General features: G+C 31.2%; 1 protein-coding gene and 1 long non-coding RNA gene across 11 annotated transcripts in view; one reads left to right on the top strand and one right to left on the bottom strand.

The window, feature by feature from the left end:
* LOC145297820 (uncharacterized) overlaps positions 1–16,661 on the bottom strand; it is a 237,296-nt gene that overhangs the window by 80,903 nt on the left and 139,732 nt on the right. Inside the window, exon 3 of the long non-coding RNA XR_013870335.1 lies at positions 8,335–8,382. This is a non-coding gene — a long non-coding RNA (uncharacterized LOC145297820). The remainder of the gene's footprint in view (positions 1–8,334; positions 8,383–16,661) is intronic.
* LOC145297819 (ceramide glucosyltransferase-like) overlaps positions 1–16,661 on the top strand; it is a 393,652-nt gene that overhangs the window by 323,361 nt on the left and 53,630 nt on the right. For all 10 annotated transcript variants that reach the window (XM_080144135.1, XM_080144131.1, XM_080144134.1 and 7 more), the window contains 2 exons: positions 3,096–3,237; positions 6,065–6,167. In XM_080144135.1, coding sequence (XP_080000261.1) covers positions 3,096–3,237; positions 6,065–6,167 — 245 coding nt within the window. The remainder of the gene's footprint in view (positions 1–3,095; positions 3,238–6,064; positions 6,168–16,661) is intronic.

The raw sequence follows: 16,661 nt of genomic DNA, 5'->3' as shown, positions 1-16,661 counted from the left end.
CTTTCTCTCTCATAGATAAAATAATTTTTACGTTACACCAGTCAAGGAAAATAATAAAATTCCAGCAAATCATTTCTTCTTTTAAAACACCCAGAATTATTCTCATCTAGAAATATATATCAGAATTATTCTCATCTAGAAATATACCTCAGAATTATTCTCATCTAGAAATATACCTCAGAATTATTCTCATCTAGAAATATACCTCAGAATTATTCTCATCTAGAAATATACCTCAGAATTATTCTCATCTAGAAATATACCTCAGAATTATTCTCATCTAGAAATATACCTCAGAATTATTCTCATCTAGAAATATACCTCAGAATTATTCTCATCTAGAAATATACCTCAGAATTATTCTCATCTAGAAATATACCTCAGAATTATTCTCATCTAGAAATATACCTCAGAATTATTCTCATCTAGAAATATACCTCAGAATTATTCTCATCTAGAAATATACCTCAGAATTATTCTCATCTAGAAATATACCTCAGAATTATTCTCATCTAGAAATATACCTGTTCAAGCCCGGGTGTATCGCACCATTTCATTTAAATTTGTTCTTATCAACAAGTTCAATTAATGATAAAAGAAGAGGTACCATTTAAAATCGCTGCAAATCATTTCTTCGTTTGCTTCTTTGAAAATAATTCTAACAATTCATCCGATTAGTCCATTTGCCATAAGTATGAGTCAGTGATGAGAAAAAAGAATACATATTAGATATTATATATATATATATATATATACACACCTTAGATATTATATATATATATATGCCTTAGATATTATATATATATATATGCCTTAGATATTATATATATATATATATACACACCTTAGATATTATATATATATATATGCCTTAGATATTATATATATATATATATACACACCTTAGATATTATATATATATATATATATATATATACACACCTTAGATATTATATATATATATATACACACCTTAGATATTATATATATATATATATATACACCTTAGATATTATATATATATATATATATATACACACCTTAGATATTATATATATATATATACACACCTTAGATATTATATATATATATATACACACCTTAGATATTATATATATATATATATACACACCTTAGATATTATATATATATATATACACACCTTAGATATTATATATATATAATATATATATATATATTCACCTTAGATATTAATATATATATATGTATATTCACCTTAGATATTATATATATATATATATATATATATATATATATATTCACCTTAGATATTATATATATATATATATATATTCACCTTAGATATTATATATATATATATATATATATATATTCACCTTAGATATTATATATATATATATATATATATATATATATATTCACCTTAGATATTATATATATATATATATATATATATTCACCTTAGATATTATATATATATATATATATATATATATTCACCTTAGATATTATATATATATATATATATATATATATTCACCTTAGATATTATATATATATATATATATATATATATTCACCTTAGATATTATATATATATATATATATATATATATTCACCTTAGATATTATATATATATATATATATATATATATATTCACCTTAGATATTATATATATATATATATATATATTCACCTTAGATATTATATATATATATATATATATATATATATATATATATTCACCTTAGATATTATATATATATATATATATATATTCACCTTAGATATTATATATATATATATATATATATTCACCTTAGATATTATATATATATATATATATATATATTCACCTTAGATATTATATATATATATATATATATATATATATATATTCACCTTAGATATTATATATATATATATATATATATATATATTCACCTTAGATATTATATATATATATATATATATATTCACCTTAGATATTATATATATATATATATATATATATATGTATATATTCACCTTAGATATTATATATATATATATATATATATAAATATCTAAGCAGCATATATATATATATATATGCCTTAGATATTATATATATATATATATATATATATATAATATCTAAGGTGTATATATATATGATCCTGCCTGACTGAGGAAAAATAGCCTGCAAACAAGTTCGTTACCCCAAAAAGACTCAAAAAAAGAGGTTTATTCGTCTCGAATTGTCTGTTCTCAACAATTTGCCAGTGGGGTAGGTGATTGGGGGGGGGTCAAAATTGGTCAAGGATAATTTTCTAATCATCTTATCCCGACATCTCGAAAACCCCAAGTTCATACTTCCAAGCGAACCGACATCAGATCTGTTTTCTAGCACGCAGAAGGTCAAGCTGACATCTGAATACACAAAGTTGAACCCCATCTCCTGTTATTTCTAACATTATGCACAATTATACTTCCTCAGTATTTGCCTGTTTGGCTAGGAACAAAGTGTAGTATCTGTTCTGATATTGCACTTCACCTTTTCTGCCCTCAATCAGTGGAGGAGAAATCCTTCTAGATTGAGGCAATTTTTATTTTTGTTCCTATCCACATGCTCCTTTCCAGGGAGCTGGATTTTCTCCACAGTAAAAACCGAATTTGTGTCTAACTCTGCTCTCGTGGGGAGGCAATGCCAAGAGAAGCGGAGGGCACATATAGCATCTGGAAGTCCCAAATGGTCACCCATTTGATATTGGCCAGGCTCAACATTGCTAAACTTTGTTGATTTAGCGGAAGCTGGTGTGTCAAATGTGATTATGCCGTAACACTTATACTTATCGCTATAGATTAATTAATTAAAACTTCTCATGCATGTAATTATTATTACAGATTTTTTATAGTTCATTATCATCGAGGAATTTTTTCGTATAACGTAAGGTGTGCAGTATAAGAGACTTCCATGTTATGTTGAAAGAATAGATGAGTTCTTCAATTAGAAAATGTAAAACACGTTCAGTTAACAGGAGAAATGATAAGAATGGAATGTAATTGATGATGATGATGATGATGGTGACGACAATTTTGAATAATCTTGTTTTATCTTTTTCATTTAAGGCGACTGTGTTTATATCAGCGAACCGTTCCTTCGGTGGAGCACGAGGAATTACCAGGAGTATCCGTTATCAAACCACTGATGGGAGTGGACCCACTTCTGGAAGAAAATCTGGAAAGTCATTTCCAGATTTGCTATCCACAGGTAAGTTTCTGGATATTCACTAGCTAGGAATTTTCTAAATTCTCGCCCCCTCCCCCTCCTCCTCCCACAACTATGGGCAAAATGATAACTTATGTTCAATAAATCGTATACAATGATTCTTTATATTATGTGCGATTGAGATGTCACAAAACAATCTAAACAATGAATTTCGGTATTCAGGGTACTGCAAGTGCCCATGACTCCAAAACAAACACCACCAAATAACGTCTCACATCTGCTCTCTGTGCAGTTCGGCCCAAAGAGTTTGCATTAGTCAGGTTGTATGTAGTCATATCGCTTTGTAAACACTGAAGAGCACGTTGTATTTATTCCTCCATTGGATCCATCATATCTAAGTATGGAACCCGCTTGATGGTTGTGGCGAAGTTGAGACTTTTGTTTAACACCGATTCCTCAGGTGTAGTTGATATTTACTGTTGTTGACAATGACTCTTATTGGTGAATGGTGGATCTGGGATGTTACGTCCTTAGCTTTTAGATTTTTCAATTTGTTTGTGATGAGATTTAACCTCCTTAAATTCTTTCTTATAGGATATGTCCAGGTATTCTTGGATGTGGGTTTTGTCATCAGTCCGAGATATATTTTCCAAGCATTCGAGAATTCAAAGCGTCCAAAACCTAATCCCTCAAAGGGAGAAGTGTTGACCATTAAGTCTCTGCACAATGATAATGATATCATAATACTACCATCAAACAAAGGCAATGCTACAGTGCAGAATATTCCAAGAAATTGGCAGATTTAATAGAATCTGGTGACTACTGAAAGGTCAAAAAGAATCCGATCTTGAAAACAAAAGGCAGTTGTCACAGATTTTCAGTAAGAACAAGGACTTTATACCACCTGCGAAATACAGACAGCTAGTACAGCATTACAACAAGCTACCACACCTATATGGCCTCTCTAAGATTCCATTAAGGCCATTTATCAGCGCCTAGGGTTCATGTATGCGAGGTTGAGTCTAGGTGCAGTGAGTCTGTTCATGAAAGTACCCACTGATGAGACAAGCTGACTTCTGATATCTTATCACTCAAAGATCACACTTGCATCCCAATTGACAATATAATGGAGATGTTGACCTTCTGTGTCGAAACTATGTACTTCATGATGGGATCTGATATATATCGGCAGGAAAAAGGTCTGGCGATGGAACCACCATTGTCCCCGGTACTGGCCAATGCATACATGGAATACTTTGAGGAAATGGTATTAGGATCAACACCACAAAAGCCAACAATGTGGTTGCGATGTGTAGATGACACATTCATACTCTGGCCCCATCAGAAAGATGTTCAAACGTTACTAGACCATGTGAACTCGATCCGTCAAAATGAAAAAAGAACATAACAACAAAGTATCGTTCCTAGACGTGCTGATAACCCGCACTGGTCAGGGGTTTATGTCATCTGTATAGCGAAAGCCAACTTTCAGTGGACAATACCTAAACTTCAACTCAACTAAACTTCAATTGCCATCATCCATATAATGTAAAGAAAGGAATCGTCCGTTGCCTACAACACCGAGCAAAAGCAATATGTAGTAACATCAGTGCATATTAAGAGGAGATGGATATTTGAAGAGAAACCCTCCACCGAAACAACTATCCAGAAAGTATGACATTAGCTCCGAGAAATCTGGACCAAACACAAAAGGACATCACTCAGAAACTCACCACAGTTTGTACAACATATATGAAGACATTGTCTGAAAAACTTCAATGAATATGTAATCTGTATAACATCAGGACAGTATTCAGGAGTGATTCAACTCTCTACAAACAGCTTGTGAGAGTTGAGCTCCCTACAGAAAAATCATGACTGTGCATATGAGATCTTATGTAATAGTGGAAAACTATACAAAGATAAAACATGTCATCCGCTAAAATTAAGGTTAGAAGAACATCGAAAAGCTGTAGTACATCGAGAGATTGAAAAATCAGGTATAGCTGACCATATCTGGGAAACCATCTTCCATTATGGGACGAAGTAAAAATCCTAGACAGAGAAAAATTGTGGCGTGTAATCTGACTCAAAGAAGCAGCACATATGCTAGGGAATAAATCAATTACTAAGTAGACCTAGTATAAAATTTAACATGATATGGGGACCGTTAATTATAAATAATACATAATATACACAGTAATAAGTAAACAATGATATCTACATAGTAATAATATAATAATAATTAGTTATAATAATTAGTAATAAATAGTGATATTAACAATTAGAAATAAAATTTGTACTAGAATTGTCCGCAAGTGTTTAGAGTACTTGGAAAAATCAATTGTAAAAGTGATATTCTCCTGAAGGTTGAAGGTTCAATCCTCAGTGTGGCCGACCAAAAATATACAATTGCGAATTAGTCAGTCATGGCTGATAGAACAAGAGCATGCTACCCCTGTGAAGTAAATAAAGGGTTCTGTTCGAAATTCCGTTCAAATTCACAAATTCGACAGAAACATTCCCAAGTTCAACAAGATACATTTGAAGAAGGTTGGAGGTTACATCGACCGAAACGTTGTGAAAATCACACTCAAGATGAGAACAGTAGTCTGATGAATCCAAATAATACATAACTTTTTTTTTTTTTTCAACTCAAAACCTTGAAGAGCTATGAAGATAGGAGTGGAACCATTAAAATTCAGGTCATGAATGCATCAGTTCAGTCATCATAACAATACAATTATTTGGGCGAAATAAAAAAAAAATTGGAATAATCGTAATAAAAAAGCATTAAAATAATAAATAAATAAAAAATAATGAAAATATTTAAGAATTCATAAATAAATGTTGACGTTTTTATTTTTAGATTGAGCTGCTGTTTTGCGTAGAAGATGATAAAGATCCAGCTATTGGTCTCGTGCGACGTCTTAGAGAAAAATACCCAAAAGTTGACTCCCATCTTTTTATCGGTAAGTGCCAACAAAAGTTGTTTTTTTTTCTAATCACCCAACATAAGTAATTTTCATTTATAATAAGTTTTATTGTGAGACTGAATCTTACCTGCACCGCAGTATTATATTATGATGTGAGATAACACTCTCAGGGAGCAGTATTGTAATATCGTAGTATTGTAATGCCGTAGTATTGTAATGCTGCAGTATTGTAATGCTGTAGTATTGTAATGCTGTAGTATTGTAATGCTGCAGTATTGTAATGCCATAGTATTGTAATATCTTAGTATTGTAATGCCATAGTATTGTAATATCGTAGTATTGTAATGCCGTAGTATTGTAATGCCATAGCCTTGTAATGTCGTAGAATCAGCAGAAGTACTAGTAGTACGCAGCGTGTACAATTGCCTATAATAGATGCCACCAGATATTATGCTCCTCCATTATTTTTCATCCTTGTGACCTTTTTGGTTAATATATCTTTTTTACATCTAATCCATGTTTGGTGTTTTCCTTCCGTGATCCAGACCTTGGGTCCACATCACTTATATATAAAACTATGATCATCTTGTATGGTTGTCATTTAGATGAGGAGTGCTGGGAGGAATGAAATAACAGTTTTACTGACAGAAACATGAGTAAAACAGAGTAAAATATGTTTTTATTGTTATTGTCGAGGGCACAGGTCCTGGATCATCATCGGCAAAATTCCTTGGACGCTGATTTATTTCAAGAGATTTATTTAAAAGGGAAGAACAGAAAAAAAAAAAAGAGAGAAATAGATCATAATTATTAGTGATGGGACGATTCCAATATTTTTCTTGATTCCGATACAATTACCGATTCCGATTATTTATGAATCTCAAATTATTTAACTATAAGATTGTTATTTCTCCTGATTTTCATAAAAACACACGTTAAATATGCAGATATTTTCCTAAGTGTGAAAATATCTGCATATTGGCAAAGGAGTTTAGTAGAGTTCTCAAAGGTCAAATTGTTAAACTTTGACTCCTTGACAGCAAAATTTCTGGCCGAAAATGGATTGCAGAGACTTTCCCATATCTCACTATCCTGTATATCAAATTTCGAGTCTGTAGACTGAAAATTGACAGAGTTATTGTGTAAGGAAATGTACACACAGACACATGCACAGACAGAAAGACACTTTCACTTTTATAGATATATATCTATATATTAGTGATGGGACGATTTCGATACAATTACCGATTCCAATTATTTATGAATCTCAAATTATTTAACTACAAGATTGTTATTTCTCATGATTTTCATAAAAATACATGTTAAATATGTAGATATTTTCCTAAACGTAAAAATACACTTGTGGGGGATGAACTATCGATTTTAGCTTTACTTGTATTTTAAAATCAATAAATATTTATTGTTTTATCATTATTACCAGCCAATGGAAGATTTTGGTTTAAACAAAATCAAATGAAAAAAAAAGAAGACAATCAAAAGAATCGTTTTTGGCATCAGAAAATAGGAATCAATTTTTCCGATACCGATTCCGATGCCCCCAAATCTTCCGATTCCCGAATAATCGTCCTATGATGCCAATTGATTATAAAATGTTAAATTGAATTTTTTTTTAAACATTCTTAATGCTGCAATATTTTAAGTTATAAATTTATTATATTTTTACTAGAATGTCTTGTTTTTTCTTTTCCAGTTTTAACAACTAGTCCTTTTACCTTTCTCAGTTTAATCTTAACCATATTATTATTTTTCAAGCTCTCATTTTTCTATGTTATATAATGATGTTTGACTATTCAATAATGAAAGATATCTACGCTTTGTTCTGTTACTTAAATCTGAAAAAAAAAAACGAGATTCTACTTTGTTTGGGCGATTAAGTGTGAATACTAAAAAATCTGTCGAAAAGAATTTTTCAAACAATCAACTTTAACTTCAGATTATAAAAACTTTAAATCATAAAAACTTTAAATTATAAAAATTAAAAATTATAAAAATTATAAAAACTTTAAATTAAAAAAAATTTAAATTATAAAAAATTAAATTATAAAAATGGGCAAAAGTTATAGCCCATTGAAATAGAATGAGTGGTTTTATTGAATATTGTTAAATTTGTGTCCATTTTTGCATTAAATACTAATCTCTATTAATCCCTAACTTTCCATCAAACAAATACCATAATACTTACTTCGCTGCACCTTATAGAAGATTTCAGTGAGATCAGCCCAGTAGTTTCCTACAATATAACACAAAGATATATATTAACAAAAGTAATAAGATATTTTTAGGTTTTCAAAGAATAAATAGAATCGTAAAACAAACAAAATATTGTATTTTAAAAAAAAAATACAATATTTTGTATATATTCATAAACACAAAAAAAAAACATAAAAATTTGTGCATGCACGCCAAGGATTAAGAGATACAGCTTTTTATCATGAATGTGTATTGCTCATGAAGTATTTAAAATTTTGCTCATGAAGTATATAAAATTTTGCTCATGAAGTATATAAAATTTTGCTTATGAAGTATATAAAATTTTGCTCATGAAGTATATAAAATTTTGCTCATGAAGTATATAAAATTTTGCTCATGAAGTATATAAAATTTTGCTCATGAAGTATATAAAATTTTGCTCATGAAGTATTTAAAATTTTGCTCATGAAGTATTTAAAATTTTGCTCATGAAGTATATAAAATTTTGCTCATGAAGTATATAAAATTTTGCTCATGAAGTATATAAAATTTTGCTCATGAAGTATTTAAAATTTTGCTCATGAAGTATATAAAATTTTGCTCATGAAGTATATAAAATTTTGCTCATGAAGTATTTAAAATTTTGCTCATGAAGTATATAAAATTTTGCTCATGAAGTATATAAAACACAGCTTTTTATCATGGATATCTATTGCTCATGAAATATTTAAAATTTTGCTCACAAAGTATATAAAACACTGTGTACCTGTTCTGCCAGTTCGGAAACACATATTTCTATTTTTCTTTTTCTTTTAGAATTAAATAAAAAAAAAAAAGAAAGATCTTAGCTTTTCTATTGATGTAGCACTTGAACAGAAAGACCTCACACTGTTAAAAAAAAGTTGAAAATTAAGCTGTGTGTGTGTGTGTGTGTGTGTGTGTGTGTTTTGTGTGTGTGTACGTGTGTGTGTGTGTGTGTTTGTGTGTGTGTGTGTGTGTGTGTGTTTGTGTGTGTGTACGTGTACGTGTACGCATTGACTGAAGTTTTTTTTTCTTCATTTTCTAAGACGTTTAAAGAAAAGTAAATGTTTTTCTAAAAAAAGTTTATTTTTTTTGTTTTTAAATACAGATTGTTGAATTATTTTCATTTTGGAGCAAAAATGAATGAATTCTTATCTTATTAAATTTAAAAATCTAATATATAAAAAGCTATATGTCTGTCTGTCTCCCTCCATATTTTCAAATTTTATCTCTTCCCAATTAAAGCTTGCAAGGGTCTCAAATGATTGAATTTTTTTACGGTCCGTTCTTTTCTGGGTCTTTAGCCGTTTAAAATAGTTTTTAAGGGGTCAAAAATGGGTAAAAATTGAAAAAAATCGTTATAGGTTTCATAAATTCATCTTAGTTTATTTTTAATCAGTTCATATGCGTGTCATGTTGGTAAAGTGGTAACGTCAACAGCTTTGAATGCTACAGTTTTGATTTCGGTTTCGATTCTAGCTGATGGCACCGAAATACTTTTTTTTTTTACTTTTGAAATCACGACTTTTATTATAATAAAATATACGAAAAATGGAGAAATTAAAATATCATATTTAAGCGTATTTAATGACCAGGCAAAGCCAAGTGCCCTTCGCTAGTGATGAATAAAAATCTGCATGAATTAAAATGTAATTTTTATGCGTCTTTTATGATCGGGCAACAACGAGAGGCCTGCTAGTAAATTATAAAAGACAAAAATTTAACACTTGGCATAATGTTTGCCAGTACGTGTTGGCATGTCCGTTGATGACAATGAAAGAAGAGTGATTGAAGTCTGCAAAGAATGTTTTGTTGTAATGCTTAAGAAATAAAATCACTCCAGTTTTTTGTCTTTTTCTCAAATTATGTTTGTTTGACTTTTTGACCTCCATCGACTTTGAATTGCCACAATATACATATAGGCAGCCTTATTATCATAATACCTCATTAATAACGAAACTGGAAAGTGGAATCCCGAGATTTGCAGTCACTGATTAAGTTCACCTTCATATAAACCCATAATATGGCTCCTCCGAAACTCTGATGTTTTTTGTTTTTTTTTGTAATATTTAAATAGTCATATGGATTGATATTTGAAAAAAAAAAAATGTCAATTAATATAAAATATTGATCATTTACATCTGCTTTGTATGGTTCCATGTTCTTATGAATTACTTTTTTATAAGCTATTTAGCTCCTTCATGTCTGTGTATCAGGAAAATTCAGTTTTACAGGCTTGGATGAGGAACCATATATCTTTTGGGACCCAACTCATATCTTTTTGATTCTTTATATATATATATATATATATAACGAACTACCACATGTAGGCATTTAGATGACCCATGTAAATTATGCCTTCATGAAAAATTTGCTATCCTGTACTTTAAAGAACCCCAAAATCTATTAAACTGTAGAAGAGAAATAGCAAATAACTGTGTTCACAAACTAAAATTTACTCTAGGATAGCGATACAAAATAGGTTTAAAACTAACAAAAACAATAGAAAATAAACAAATAAATAAATTAAATAAACATGAATATACATAAACGATCACACATATATGTATGTGTATATATATGTATGTACACATATGTATATTTATATAAAAAAAAAAGAAATGTCTGCGTAAAACCACTAAACTAGTTTTAAAACAAATCCTTTGTTCGATAAAATGCATGCCCATTGGCTGATAGGAAGGGGCGCGGTGGATACTAGAAAGCTGATTGGCTAACTAAAATCCTCAACAGAAGAGGACCATATAAAAACGATAAACAACCACAGAATTTGCGCATAAGCCTGACGAATCCTAGAGTGGATGAAACGCCGAATATTCAGTGTAGCTTATATATTTTATAAATTACTATATATATATATATATATATACTAGCAGGGCTACCCGACGTTGCCCGGGTGAAGAGAGGTGGTGTAGTAAGGATATTGAGTAACTCTCAGAAAAAAAAATTGCACGGGTGGAGATAGGTGTGGGAAAAAAATAAAGAAACAAAAAAAAAAAACATGAAAATGTAACCAGCGAGAAGTTTGTGAAAACCAGTTTAAGCAAAGTCAGTTTAAAGTGAAAATAATTCGGTTTTAAAAAAGAAGAATCTGTTTTCAAAGGACAAAAATCACATTACGAAATAAGAAAAATGTTTGGCAAATAAAATGTTAAAACTTCTTTCAAAAAAAATTTAAAAAACCTGTTTAAAAAAAAAAAAAAAGACCACCATTACGTGTACTCGAATGTGACAACTGAAACCAACGTCGTAACCTTGTTAGCCATTGACCAACAACGCTGTCAGGGAAATAATGTTTTTTTTTATTTAAACAATTGAAGAAAGAATGCCTGACGCACATGCATAGTTTTCGAAATCATTTAAAAAAGAACAATTTTTTTTCTGAGCCCCCCCCCTGCTTTAAACGTTGATTTCTATACGAAATAATTAACCGTTTTTTCGAATTCTCACATATTATTCAAGCGAGGCATCACTCTTTCAGATGGTATTGATCTTGACCCCGTCCGATGCGGCTGAGAAAAGCTTTTGGGAGACATACAAACACACACACATTTTTCCTTTTATATATATACTAGCGAGGGGTACCCGGCGTTACCCGGGTGTTTGTAGGTGTGTGTGAAAAAAAAAACAAAGCCTTGACGACGCGCAGTTGGAAAATAGTAAAGTGTGAAAAAAAAAACTGGTGCGCGTTTTTGATTGACGTGACGGCGATAGGTATTCAGCAGGCAGCATTTTGTGCGGGACAGTTTTTAATGAGGTCAATAAATCGGTTTGTTTGTTTTCAAAAACCCGCTCCCCCGTCTGATATTACGAAGTCAACAAATGTTCACTGGCTTTCAGCCTGTAATTAGAGACGAGTTTCGCTTTTTTTTATACTGAAAACCGAATGTAACGCGTGCCGATGCGGGAAATGTGGAATAATTAACGTTTGAAAGTCAATAAAATTAAATAGACAGGCGAGCTCCGTGGTTAAGTGTGAGATATTACAATTTATAGATGATATAAAAAGTTTTAAGAAGTTGTGAACCGAGTGAGCGCTTCTCTGAAAGAAGCCTTTTGTGGACATTGAGGAAAAGCATACATACATATATACATTTTTGCTTTTATATATATAGATAGACTAGGTGGGGTACCTGGCGTTGCCCGAGTGTGTCGAGTAAGGAAGCCCAAACAAAAAAAAAAGTTGGCAGTCCAGGTGGAGAGAGGTGTTAAAAATAAAAGTTGTAGCAGGTAGGCTCGAACCCATAACGCGAAGGAGGAAAAGAAGGTAAAAAAAACCAAAAAAAAACATGACGTCTTTGCCGATGCATCCGTGGCAAAACCAGAGATCACGAACATCGAAATTAAGCCTAGTCAATAGAAAGGAGACAATGACGTGTAAAAATGTCGGCAGAGTGAAGGAATTAGTGTTTTGGGCCAATTTTCCAATATTGGTCATCGGAAAGATAGAGCTTCGAAACTATACCAGTTTCATCACGTTTCGATGAGTCTGTCGGAAGTTTTTGCAAGACATACACACATTTTGCTCTTTATATATATATATATATATATATATATATATATATATATATAGACTAGCGGGGGATACCCGGCGTTGCCCGGGTGTTTGGAGGTGTAAAAGAAACAAAAAAAGTTTTGGTAGGTAGTTAGGCTCGAACCCAAACCCTTGAGGTTAATAGACTGATGACTTCCCGATGGCAGAGAAGTGAGAATGTGTGAAATGAAATGATTATTAGGGGAGTGTGTCCAAATGAAAGCAATTGTCTGATATGACGGTGAAAACCAACATTGACCAAAGATCCATTGCTCCGTAGGCCGAGAACTGCTCATTAGTTTCACATCAGTTTCGCATTTATACGAAAAGGCCGAATCAACATGCGAGAATTGTGTAAAAGTTGCTGTAAATAAATCTAGATGCAACTATTATTATCTAGTGGGTATAGAAACACTTCTGATAGTACACCCCCCCCCCGAGAACCCCAGCGAAAAAAGGCTTTCTTGGACATAAAAAAAACTCTTGTACGCGTTCTGTCTTTTATATATATACTAGCGGGGATACCCGGCGTTGCCCAGGTGTTTGGGGTGGGGGGTATGTAAGAGAGGGTGACCCTGTTTTAATATCATAAAAAAACACGATGTTAAAAAAAAATTGGAAAAACCAAAAAGCAAAACAGCGAACAAAGAAAAAAAAGGAAAAAAAGTTTAGGTAGAAAGACAGGCTCGAATCTGAAGCATCGAGGCTAAGGCGGAAAAAAATGCCCGACACGTTACCCCTTTGCGAAAGAGACATACACTTAATAGCAGATAAAATTAAACCTTTAAAAACACTTGACGTCATTGTCGTAGTAGCAGGAGCAGAGAAAATGAAGGAACGATTTTTTCGGCACCCTTCCCTGTACAAAACTGATGATTTTAGGGTGAAGGAATTAATGTTTTTGGCCAATTTTTCGATATTTGTCGGGCGAAGGTTCGAGCTTTAAAATGATATGTGGCAAAAATCCGTGGCCCGTGTTAAAAGTTTTTGTGAGACATACAAACACACACACACACACACACACAAACATTTTCGCTTTTATATATATGGAAGATATATATAGATTAGTGGCCTGGCAAAGCCACAGGGGAGACAACCGAAGCAGCAAAACTGAAGCTGACTTGCTATGAGACTATATTTACAAATATAGGCATGTTTTATTGTTTTGAAAATATAGGTTCTTTTTTACAAATTGTCATAAAATTTAAACCATAGAATAGTATTATAATCTTCAAAAAGCCTGCAAATTTTCATGTAGTTTCGTCCTATAGAACTAAAGATATGAGCATTTCAATATTCAATTTGGCTACCAGTGTGTGTATATATATATATATATATATATATATATATATAATATAAAGCTGAACGTCTATGTGTGTCTGGTCACGAATAGGCTCCTATATGGTTGACTATTATAGAAAACTGATCACATATAATGATAGAAGATGTATCGAGACACAAGAATGGATATGTTTTATCTGGCATAATGATGATTCATTAAAATTGTGGGGTCTGCGTATGTGTATGGAAATAAAAAATTAAAAAAGATGTTTACAAGTGATTTTGATATAGATGTACATAATACTTTGATAAGTGTGGTTTAACTTAAATAGGGATGGTATAATAAAATTGGGGTGTTCGTTCGCGCCTGACCTCCATAGAATGGAAATATGTCACAAAGTTTAACAAGGTTTTTTAATATAGATCCGCAGAATATTGTGATAAGTGTTTCAGTGTGAACAGGTATGGTATAATAAATTATGGGGTTTATCTATTTTATTTTTACTTTCATCATATTTTGCTTTGGTTTTGATACCCCCAAATTCGAAGCTGTCTCTTTACAACCCTTCCTTTTCATAACCTATCATACTTTCATAAATCAGAGTCCATTTTCTGTAGGCTGTTTTTGAACCCAGTCAACGACGGGTACTTTTGCTAGTACACACATATATATATATATATATATATATATATATATATATATATATATATACATACAGTAAGTTTAATAACTATGTGTGCAGAATGTGAATTAATTCGATTCGTCAGTTCTTAGCAGCATCGTTTATAAATAGAATCGTCCGACTGTGTGGGATCATACCCCATTACAAGTCCAAAATATTGCAACAATATTGAAAGGGGTTAAAGGAGTATCAAGATGTGTGAAGCTTAAATATGAGAATAGGATCATGAAAAAGATAAAGCTACTTCATTAGATCAACGCCCCCCACCCCCACTCAGATACCCAGCATACCTCTCGTCCATCACTAGAAACACCATATACTAGATACCTTAATATCCCCCAATTATACACTTAGCTAGATATCGCATTTAAATGTTTGCAACCTAGCCTCCATCCCAGCCCTTCTTTTGATGAGAAGCATTAGGCTTTGAAATACCTTGATATAAAGAGCAATCCCCTAATTTATGTTTTTTTTTCTTTTTACATCTACAAATCAATCTATGTATACCAGTAGATGGCTTTGTCTTGTCTATTATCCTACCATATATATATATATATATATATAGTCTTTGAAGTTTTTAACCTTTAAAACTATACAAAAATATATTTTTTATCATTCGTTAGAAAACCATCTAGTCAGTAAGTCATTTAATCACCTGCAATCACTGCATCAACTCGCTCTCGAATTTACTATAATACCAATAATTTATTTTTCAAGGGATCATCAGTTGTTTACCATGAAACACTGTTTCGGGGATTTAAAAACAAAACAGTATATTACATCATGGCTCCCCAGCAGTGTTGATCAAACACCACCGCCCTTAATCTTAGGAAGAAGTATGTTTTAACTTTATATATATATATATATATATATATATATATATATATAGAGAGAGAGAGAGAACAAAATAAATAAATATATATATTATTCTTTATGTAAATATTCATATCTTGCTACGATGGGCAGACCATTTGAATCATATCTGATTTCATCAGGCAAGAAAAATTAGAATACAAAAATTAAAAAGGTTCAGACCTTTTCAAATTTTGAGGAGAGAAAAAAATGCTATGACTGGTACTAAGCAAAAATTAAAGTTTTTATGGGTTTAAATTAATTACAAAAATCAAGTTGCTGTTAAAAAACTTTTCCCTCCCTTCCCCTTCTTTTAACAAAAACTTAATTTTTGAAATTAATTTAAACCCATAAGAACTTTAGTTTTTGCTTATTGCCAGTCATCACATATTTTCTCTCCTCAAAATTTGAAAAGGTCTGGAGCCTTTTTAAATTTTAATTTTTCTTTTAGCCTCCGATCATATCTCCCATATATATATATATATTCAGAAGTTTAAATAAGATAAGCCATTGGTATCGTCTGTTTCAAACCTGAAAAAGGGGACAGTTTTAGTTCCCAATCTGAAGAAAATCTTGTTTTTTAAAAAAAACAAGATTTACACGAGATTTGTAATATATGTGTATGTTTCCACTTCACTTTAGTCTAGCCTGGTGGCCCGGAGTTGCCTGGGCTAGGCTGTATATAAGCAGAAGTGGAAACATACACATATATTACAAATCTCGTGTAAATCTCGTTTTAAAAAAAAAAAAACGAGATTTACACGAGATTGGGAACTAACCCATCTGACGAAAGGCTGTTACTGTGAAAATTTTCAAACGACATAGGGTTTGAATTTGTCCGAATAGTCTTAAAACAATTGTAATTAACAATGAAATACACTATTTGTTGCTATCAACCCATTCTTTGAAGTCTTGGTTTTTGTTAAAACA

Source organism: Euprymna scolopes, chromosome 18 (genome assembly GCF_053919585.1).
Source record: "Euprymna scolopes isolate OS-2025 chromosome 18, ASM5391958v1, whole genome shotgun sequence".
NCBI classification, from domain to species: domain Eukaryota; kingdom Metazoa; phylum Mollusca; class Cephalopoda; order Sepiida; family Sepiolidae; genus Euprymna; species Euprymna scolopes.
The sequence above is the reverse complement of the archived record's forward strand: the minus strand, read 5'-3'. Positions and strand labels throughout refer to the sequence as shown.